The following is a 10,524-nucleotide window of genomic DNA, read 5'->3' on the forward strand; positions in this document are numbered from 1 at the left end:
AGATTGATGATTAAAGAGAATGTGTGGGCTAGAATCAGCTTGGAAGATTTGAATAACTTAAACCTTCCAGTACCTTCAAAGGTGCTATCATTTCCACTTGGCTATATTTAGTTTTCTTTGCTTTTTGGAAAAAGAGATGAGGCAGCTCCTGTCTGTGTCTCCCTTGGCTTTCCCCAGACACAGTAAATGATATTGGCAGGATCCCAGCTCCACCACTCATAGAATGAAAACCTATTCTTCTTTCTCTTGCCACGTTTAATAAACTTTATCTAGAACAATTTCTTGTGCAGTGGCAAAACACAGCACTTATATAACATACTATTTCAGGAGCACTGTTCTCTGGGGCTTGGAAGCACAGCCCAGTTTCCTTAGTGCTATGATTTAGAGAATGTTCCAGCCCCAGAGAATAATGCCCTGGTGCCAACATTATAAAGGTAGCCAAAGCCACCATTAAGATTGGTAGAAAGAAGTCAGGCACATCTCGCCTGCCTAAAGGAACCCAGTGGTCAAACACAGCCCTCCAGTAATAATTAGAAGGAGTCCAATTTTTTTTTTATTATTACCGGAGGCAGCTAGAGACAAAATGCATGTTCTTCAAGGCAAACCATTTTGCCACTGCATGCATCCAGATCTGGGGGAGGCCCCAGAAAAGAGGCCCTTTGTGTTCATCTGAGGTTGTAGCCAGTCAAGGGATGGAGTCTTATGTGTCTGGACAATTAATTACCAGGGGAGCCATAGAGGAAGTAGGGTCCAGCTCAGACCCAAAGAAGGCAATATGAATGGATCATTCAAAAAAGCAGAATTCAAGGGCCAAGGTCAAGCCAAGGTCATAGATTCTAAAGGCTGATTCTAAATGGAATAGGACTGGCCCAGAAAACCTAGCCACATTGTTTAGTACTTGTCTGAGATGGACCAATACATTCTAGTAACTCGGCATAGCCTAGGGGAGGGTTTCTCAGCCAGGACACCACTACCATTTCAGGCTGTTGTGGGGGCTGTTGTGTGCATTATAGGATATTTTGCAGAATCCTTGGCCTCTACCCACTAGATGTTGGTAGCAATCCCCAGTTGTGACAACCAAAAATGTCTCCAGACATTACTAATCATTCCCTTAGGGGCAAAGTTACCCCCAGTTGACAACCACTGGCCTAGAATGACCAACCTGTCCAACTTACCAGGAATTGCATGGGTTCCAGGGTGCAGGACTTTCGGTTTTAAGATTGAGACTGTCCACCTTAATTCTGCCCTAACTCCACCCCTTCTGTTAGAACCTCCTTCCTATCTCTAGGAGCTTCTCAAAGCTGAATATGTGTCCTATGGACACTTATTCAAATGCAGATCCTAATTCAGTAAGCTGGGGTGGGTTCAAAGAACCTGCTTCTCTAATGAGCTACCAGGTGATGGCTGTGCTTCTGGGCTGCAGACTACACTGAGCAGCAAGCAGCTGCACTGGAAGGGCCATACCTTCTGGTAACCCGAGGCTTCTATAGAGCTGATTCCGTGGGGATCCTCTGGGGGGTTTCTAGAGCAGTGCCTCCCCACCCCAACTGCACATTAAAGTCAACTGTCCTGGAACATTTAAAATAATGCCTGGGCCCCAGCCCCCAAAACTCTGATTTAATTGGTCTGTGGTGGGACTCAGCAGGGCAGGTTTTTAAATGTCCCCAGGTGATTGTGATCTGCAACCAGGATTGAGAACTGCAGTCAGAGGCTCAAGACCATCACAGCACCTTCTCATCCATGAAGAGACTTTGACATAGATGATGAGCATGGCCTGATGTACCCTCGCCTGTGGGATGACAAGTCAGGGGGCCTTCCCTGTGCCCTGGCTCACCCCACACAGAGTCCTGTCCTCATTTCAGATTTCTTCAACTGGGGACTGTCCCTTGCACTTCAAGTATGGAGCATGGGAATGATTCCTTTCAATAACTTCCATAGGGAGAAGGAATCTTGGGCCAAAGGCAGACATAAGGCAGGAAAGCAGTGGTGGAGATGTTCAATTCTGTAAACCTTTACAGAGCCTGTGTTCTGGGCGTGGGGATGGGGGCGTGAGCCACCCGTTTCCCGTTGGGCCTGCCTGCTGGGCTGATAACACAAAAGTGGCCTTTGCTCTCTTGAATCCTGGGCAGTGGCAAATGAGAATGATAGAGAAAGTGGGCAATGCTGCCAAACAGAACCTCACTGTTTTACTCAGAACCACAGGAGAGTATTCCTGTCCTCAGCCCGGATGGTGAGCAGAAGGGATCCCAGACCACCCCTCCCCCATTTTCCAAATGCCCTCCTCACTGGCCTGTCCTCAACACCTGAAAGCTAACAGCAGTGACTTGAGGAAACAAGGATTTGGCAGAGGTCTTTTAAGTTGCAAATAGAAAGGGGGTGGGAGAGAGATGAATGCCTAGGGTAAAAACTGGTTTCAAAGGCTTCTTTCTCTTAAATAGAAAAATCATGTCAGATTGGGACATAAAAGGCTGGAAAGAAAATGTGGAGCACTACAAGGGAAGAGTTTAAGTAGTTGACAGTTTTGCTTAACGGTGGCCTATGGCCTATGAGCTTTTCTTGTTGCATGAAGTGGCCTTGGGTTTCACTACTCCACATCTGCCATCTTGATATTGTCCTTGGTCAGCTCAAAGCAGCCCCAGTTAAAACCCCTTGGTCTTTGACTTTGAACATCTCTGTTGAGGCTTTGCGTTTCTACAACAGCAAAAGCACTGTTGGGAGCAAATCGGCTCATTTTCTCTAGTAAGGCTTACTGAATATTAAATTTTCTAGCACATTCCTGTTTTACCTGAGAAGCAGGAGGTTTTGTCCTTGACTGACTCTGTTCCATTTGCCCCTGACCTTTGCTGTGCTTCTGGTGGATGCTGGGCTAGTATGGGAAAGATGGGGCACTTGGGGCAAGTCAAGCAGGTCTCACTCTGGGCCTAATGCTCTGTATGTTTGTTTCTCCCCCGCCAGTCAAGAAACAGGAAGTGCTGATCAGAGCAGGCGAGTACATGAGCCAGCTGCTAGAGCAAGGGTTCCTGCACTTCTTTGTCACAGCGCGTGTCAGTGAGACCAGGGACATTCTGGCCAAGCAGAAATCCACCGTGCTGGCGATCCCCAAGCTCATCATCAAGGTCAGTTTTACCATCTCAGATAAGGGAGAAGGAAAGGTTGTTGATCAGACAACTAGGCTTAGTGCATGTGTGTGTGTGTGTGTGTGTGTGTGTGTGTGTGAATGTCCTGCTTTCAAAAAAAAAAAAAAAACATGAGGAGGGGGGAGCTAAGCTCCTCCTGTTCTTTGAAAGAAGTAAACTGCCCTATATATAGACACACACATAGAACACTTTTCTCCCTTCTCCAGATTTAAATATATAGATGTGGCTGAAGATATAAATATAACCTATGGGTATAAACATACTTGTGGAGGAAGATAAAGATGTGTAATGGATGCAGATAGAATTTCAGTGTCTCCAGAATAAAGTGGGTCAGGCATGGCATGAAACGGAAACCACTGGGATCATCTCCCACCTGTGTTGGGGCAGTAATGTTGTTCATGGAGATATAACTGTATACCGTAGAATGCACACACTGAGATGTCGGCTTGGTGATGATGACTTTTTATATATGTATACACCTTGCAGCCACTTGTCAGATAAAGGCATAGAGGATTCCCAAAATCCCAAAAAGTTCCATCCTCGTGTCTTTTCCAGTCAATAACCCCCTCCCCATCCACCAAGACAACCACCTTTCTGACTTCTGTCACCATAGGGTTAGTTTGACTGTTTGGCTACTAGTTTTAATGTTGTCTCTCCATTTACCACCAGAAATCTCTGCCCAAGTGGTTCAAAGGAATTTGGCAGAGGAGGGCTGAGGATGGGTGGGAATGGAAGACAAATATAGCAACCTAGTCACTCCCTCTTTTGGGGGAGCACTGGCAGCATCTGTAACCACATCCTGAGACACCTTCCTGCCCTATGAGCAGAAATCCACGCCTCCATCCATGTCCTTGGAGTATGACACCATTTGTGAGCCTTACCCAGGGATTAGAGGCCTTCCCAAGTTGCTGAAGAACATTTTTCCTGAAGTGATTAAAAGAGTTAGCACAGGTCTTAAGCTTCATTCTTCTAAAGTGATAATCAAAGTTTACCAAGTTGTGCATATTTTAAATGCCCCTAAGGGTGGTGGGGGAGGGGAGGCAGCACTCCTTGTGTCTTATGAATCACTTGCTGTGAATCATTTGTAAAGCTAATGACTATCCTACTGAATGCTACAGCATTCAGTGGGGCTGTCACTGAGTCTTGGCACCCGTGTGGATGGCACTTGAGGACCGTGACATGAGTCACCCTAGGCAGCTCATCCAAACACAGACCCGTCATGCCCATTGAGACAGAGAGCCCAGGCCCTTCATTTCAAGGAAGGCTTAAGTCATCACATGTCTTTGAGCCTTTCCACTCAGGCACCACCCACAGCTGTCTCTCATAGCACCATCCAGGAAAGAGGCCTTAGGAGACAGAGGGAAAATGAGGGTGTGTAGTCTGCAGGCAGAAGAGGAAACAAATACATGGAGGGGTAGCAGAGGGCTCCTCCAGAGGTGTGTCAGTGCCGTGAGAACACAAATTCAGTAGCATCAGGTGCCGGTGCATAACCAGGGCGGGGGGGGGCCCCCCCTCCCATGGCAGGTGCTCCCTCAGGGGCGGGGCCACGTGCTCCACTTCATTATGAACCCATGCCCTGTGCCTGTGAAGGGGCTCAGGAGGAGCCCCTCCAAGCTGTGGAACCCTCAAACCACAGCATAAGATAGAATTTAATTGCACTGCTGTCAATAAACTGGATGTATAAAGGCAACTAATCCTTTTCATCTTTTAGACATTATTTTTTTAAGTTTATTTATTTATTTTGAGAGAGGGAGAGAGAGCATTAGTGGGGGAGGGGCAGAGAGAGAGAATCCCAAGCAGGTTCCACAACACCAAGGCAGAGCCCAATGCAGGGCTCAAACTCACCAACCATGAGATCATGACCTGAGCTGAAATCAAGAGTCAGATGTTCAACCAACAGAGCCATGCAGGTGCCCCAATCTTTTAGACATTATTTCTGTGAAGGATTATTTGTTGGCTATCTTCTGGGTTGACTTAAAAAGCAGTGTGATGGAAATGCCTTCTGCCACAAGTTGAGTGACCTGGGCAGGGCAAGTGTCCTTTAAAAGAGTTGCAGGGTCAGTTTTCCTTTTAATTTTTATTTCCAGAAAGGGATGGGGCATGCTGTTCCTGGAGGAAACTTATTTAGAGGCAGGGTCATTGAACCAGGACTCCAGCATGAGCGAGATGGAAATCCTGGTTCCTGTCCAGTGCTGTTTGTGCAGGAAAGGAGGCAGGAGCAGCTTCACATCAGCTGCCCCTAAACCACTAACCTATTACCATATCAGCCCCAGGGATGCACTAAATCCAAGCAAGGGAAGAGGTGCTCCTGGATAAAGCACCATACACTAAAAGCCATCCAAATGTCCCTGAGCTGTGAGAGGCCCTGGTTCCAGAAACTCTGGCTCACAGGCCTGGGCCCTAGGATGCTGCTTAGCCTACTGGAGAAATAAAATACGGAGTTGTGTGTCCAGGTAGCCATTCCTACCCTGAGAGTGACCAACAGAGGGAAAGAGGACACAGAGAACAGGAGAGAAGGGGGGAACAGGAGAAAGGGAGAGAGGAGAGGAGAGGAGAGGAGAGGAGAGGAGAGGAGGGGAGGGGAGGGGAGGGGAGGGGAGGGGAGGAGGGGAGGGGAGGAGGGGAGGGGAGGGGAGGGGAGGAGAGGAGAGGAGAGAAGGCAGAGGGGAGAGGAGAAAGAAAATGTTATGTTGAAACATTGCCCAGGAGACCTCAGGGAGAGGGGTTAGACAATTTGTCTAAAGCAGGAGTTGGCAAGGCAGTCAAACACCATGAAAGCACAAAAGCACAATAGCCCAGGGGTCCACAATTACTTAGGACACATGTTCCCAAATTCTAGGAAAAATCTAGAACCCTTTGTTGATCTCTTTGAGCCTGGCCCAGACCAGACAGACTTTCTCAAAGTCACTGTGATGAATATGCTGGGCACAGGGTGATACCACATGAGATGCAAAGGGTTAGGAGGACATGACTGTCCAGCCCATCCAGTTTCATTTGGGACACCAGCATATGGTGATGACAATGACAGCAGCTAGGAGCCACGGATCTCTAGATTATTGTACTTCTCTTGTATTATATCAGTTAATCTTCATGACCATCCTATGAGGTGGGTATCATTGCAGTCCCCATTTTATAGATGAGAAAACAGAGGCCCCAGGGTGGTGGTAGCATCTTAGTAAAAGGGCTCTGGAGCCAAATTCTCTGAGATCAAACCTGCTTCTCATGTGTGTGAGCCTGGACATGTCACTTAATCTATCACAGCTTCTGTTTTCTCCTCTGCACTAGAGCCGTGCTCACCTCATAGATCGTTGTGTGTGTGTAATGAGTTGATGGATACCTAAGTCCCATGCAGAGTAAACACTGAGCATCTGGGGGCATTGTTAGTATGGTTGCCATTCTGTCCATAAAGGACTTGCCCATGATCACGTGCTGATCAGGGAAGGAGTGGAATTTTTCTGACCATGCAGATAACCACAAGGCTACACTTTTCTCACATGGGAACTTCCACGGAAAGTGCCTGCCTTAACGAAGGGTCTGTGTTCTTCAGGGGAAGAGAGATCACATTGGGTTGAGGCATCAAAACTCAAGGCTGCAGAACAATAGGCCATCCTCAAGGAATGGATAACATCTCAAGCAACAGGCAAGGAGAGAGATGGACAGCCCATGGAAAGAGCTAGAGGCCTGCCTTGACTGGAGTCGAGGGTGGCAACAGGAGACTAGTGAAGATAACCTAGAAAGGCAGCTCAGAGTCATTTTTGCCTGAGAATTTATAATAGGCTGTGAACAGAAGCTCCAGTGAAGATTCCAGAGCATGACTGTAACATTATTGTCAGCTCTGCCCTCCCAATAGAACCCTGTTTTCTTTCTCCTTTTTCTTCAAAGCCTCTGTCCAAGGCACTGCCTTCTTCCATGAGTCCCCAGCCTCAGCCTTGGGACTGGAGCAGCCTGGCAACTAGTGTGCTGCTGTCCCTACCTTGCTCCCTTTGTAGAGTAAATAAAGATCAACCTGGAACAATATTGGCCCACCTATCTGAACCCATGTCACTGTCAACCAAAGCAGTTAGCTCAGTGGACATGTCCTTACATCCTAAGGGGCCCCGTCTGGGACTACATTTGTCCCTGTGAAAATAAAGATTGAGACTAGGTTAAATCATGCTCCCAGTTAGCTATCCCCAGCACCCACCGTGTGTGGCCTTAGATGATCCTCATGTGGAAAATGGCAGAGAGAGACACCCAGTAAACGTTAATGAACATGTATCTCTTTTTCCGTGCTATCAAAAAACATTTTGTTGGGGCACCTGGGTGGCTCAGTCAGTTGAGCACCGATTTCAGCTCAGGTCATGATCTCACGGTTTTTGGGTTCAAGCCCCACGTCGGGCTCTATGCTGACAGCTCAGAACCTGGAGCCTGCTTTGGATTCTGTGTTTCCCTCTCTCTCTGTACCTCTCCTGCTTGTGCTCTGTCTCTCTCTTTCTCAAAAATAAAATAAACATAAAACATTTAAAAGAAACCATTTTGATGAGAAAAGTATATTTTGTTAAATCAGACATAGGGTTTTTCTCATGTGTTGATGGTTGTAAGACGCTGAAAGTCAGGAAAAGACTTCACGGTCTTGATTTTTAGTGAACAGCCGCTTTTGGAGAGAATGGAGCTATGGAGGGAGGCTGGTTGTACTCCAGGCTAACAACTGGCTTGCCTGCAATCTGTGGCGTGTAACATGGGGACAGCATTCTGGTGGGTTTCTCCCACTCTCAGCAGGGAAGGCTTCGGTTTTCATGTCTTCTAATCAACTAGGGTGATAACACCCAGAGAACACTGGCAGGCCCTTTCAGCAAAGAGGCAGAACAGCACAGTGGCTTCAATGGCTGGAGTTGGATTTCCTGGGTTCATTATCCTATACTAATTGAGCTAATTACTCAACCTCCTCACATGTAAAGTACTGACTTGGTTGAGTTTCTGGGAGGGATTATTGAAATAATCCCCATAAGGGACCTAGAATGGTACTATAATCATTGTATGCACTCAACCATTGATGCCTAGCCACCACCTTATTTTCTCTTCTCCTCCTCTCCCTCCTTTCTTTCTCTGTCTCTCTCACACACATCCTCTCTCTGAACTTCTATGTCCCCTTTTGCAGAATGTGTAACACATTAATAATTACTACTCTTATTATTCAATACAGCCATATGCAAAAATTCACAGTTGTGGGGCGCCTGGGTGGCTCAGTCGGTTAAGCGTCCGACTTCGGCTCAGGTCACGATCTCACGGTCCATGAGTTCGAGCCCCACGTCAGGCTCTGGGCTGATGGCTCAGAGCCTGGAGCCTGCTTCCGATTCTGTGTCTCCCTCTCTCTCTGCCCCTTCCCCGTTCATGCTCTGTCTCTCTCTGTCTCAAAAATAAATAAAACGTTAAAAAAAATTTTTTAAAGAATTCACAGTTGTGAGTATTAACATCAGTGATGGTTGTGAGAATGCTTAGACCACACCAAGACCTAGTAGTTGCTGATAAATGTCCCCTGCCTGGTCACATCCATGCCTGTGAATCAGCTGGTGCACCCCAGAGAATTGCTTAGGGTAGCATGTGGCTGTCTAGCCTATAGTGAACATAACCTTATTTGGTGACATCAAATTTGACCTCTGGGTGTTCAGCACATGCGCTGTTCCCTGTGGAACCCTCACAGGAGGGGAACAACCCTCAAAGTGCCTGGGGTAAGACTGAGAGACGAGGCATTCATCTGTTCCTCAGACGACCTCCATTCAGTATCTGGGAAATATACTCTTCCAAGTGCCATTCTAAAACAGCTCTTTAGTATTATCATGTGGAACACACCCTGCAACCTTTGCAGAACGTCAGAAAACAACAGAACTAATTTTCTCCTATGAACTGGGAACAGTTTTGTGAGAAGAAAACATAACCACTTTCTACTTGTGTGATTTTTAAAAAATTACAACCATGACCCCTATGTTTATAGCAGCATTATTTATAGTAGCCAAGATACAGAATCAGCCCAAGTGCCCATAGATGGATGAATGGATAAAGAATATGGGTATGGGAGAGGGGTGTGTGTGTGTGTGTGTGTGTGTGTGTGTGTGTGCAAAAGAATATTTTTCAGACATAAAAAAGAATGAAATCTTGCTATTTGCAGCAACATGGATGGAGCTAAAGAGTATAATGCTAAGCGACATAAGTCAGAGAAAGACAAATACCATATGATTTCACTCATGTGGAATTTAAAAAACAAAGCAAACAAGCAAAGGGACAAAATAAGAGAGAGAAATCAGGAAGCAGACTCTTAACTCTACAGAACAAACTGATGGTTACCATGGGGGTGGGGGGTGTTGGGTGAAACAGGTGATGCGGATTAAAGAGGACACTTGTGATGATGAGAACAGGGTGTTATATGGAAGTGTTAAATCACTATATTGTACACCTGAAACTAATATCACACTGTATGTTAACTAACTGGAATTAGAATAAAACCTTAAAATTAAAAAATAAATTTTTAATTACAGCTATCAACACACAGGTGTCCCCAAATTAAAAAAAAAAAATCTTTTAAACATTTAAAATGAGAATGATTGTTTCCAAGCTTTTTGAAAAAAAAATTTTAATGTTTATTTATTTTTGAGAGAAGGAGAGACAGAGCATGAGCAGGGGAGGGGCAGAGAGAGAGGGAGACACAAAATCTGAAGCAGGCTCCAGGCTCTGAGCTGTCAGCACAGAGCCCGACACAGGGCTTGAACCCACAAACCGTGAGATCATGACCTGAACCAAAGTCGGACTCTTAACTGGCTAAGCCACCCACGTTCCCCTCCAAGCTTTTTTAACAGCATTTTGACCTGCCTCACCTCCTCCCCCACCCTGAGGTTGGGCCCCGCCCCCACCTGTATAGGAGTTGGCCAAGAGTGACATGAGCAAGATTTTATTTTTATGTTTTTTAGTTGTTATTTTTATTTTTTTTTAAATTTTTTTTTTTTAACGTTTATTTATTTTTGAGACAGAGAGAGACAGAGCATGAATGGGGGAGGGTCAGAGAGAGGGAGACACAGAATCCGAAACAGGCTCCGGGCTCTGAGCTGTCAGCACAGGGGCCCGATGCGGGGCTCGAACTCACGGACCGCGAGATCGTGACCTGAGCCGAAGTCGGCGCTCAACCGACTGAGCCACCCAGGCGCCCCTAGTTGTTATTTTTAAATTTAAATTCAAGTTGGTTAACATATAGTGTAATAATGATTTCAGAAATAGAATTTAGTGATTCATCACTTACATATGACACCCAGTATTCATCCCAGCAAGTGCCCTTCCTAATGCCCATCACCCATTTAGCCCATCCCCCGACCCAACACCCCTCCAGCAACCCTCAGTTTGTTCTCCATATTTAAGAATC

General features: G+C 46.2%; 1 protein-coding gene across 3 annotated transcripts in view; it reads left to right on the forward strand.

The window, feature by feature from the left end:
- F13A1 (coagulation factor XIII A chain) overlaps positions 1 to 10,524 on the forward strand; it is a 250,016-nt gene that overhangs the window by 137,629 nt on the left and 101,863 nt on the right. For all 3 annotated transcript variants that reach the window (XM_058733106.1, XM_058733108.1, XM_058733107.1), the window contains exon 13: positions 2,956 to 3,116. In XM_058733106.1, the coding sequence (XP_058589089.1) occupies positions 2,956 to 3,116 (161 nt within the window). The remainder of the gene's footprint in view (positions 1 to 2,955; positions 3,117 to 10,524) is intronic.

The sequence above is a fragment of the Neofelis nebulosa genome, chromosome 6, assembly GCF_028018385.1.
Source record: "Neofelis nebulosa isolate mNeoNeb1 chromosome 6, mNeoNeb1.pri, whole genome shotgun sequence".
NCBI classification, from domain to species: domain Eukaryota; kingdom Metazoa; phylum Chordata; class Mammalia; order Carnivora; family Felidae; genus Neofelis; species Neofelis nebulosa.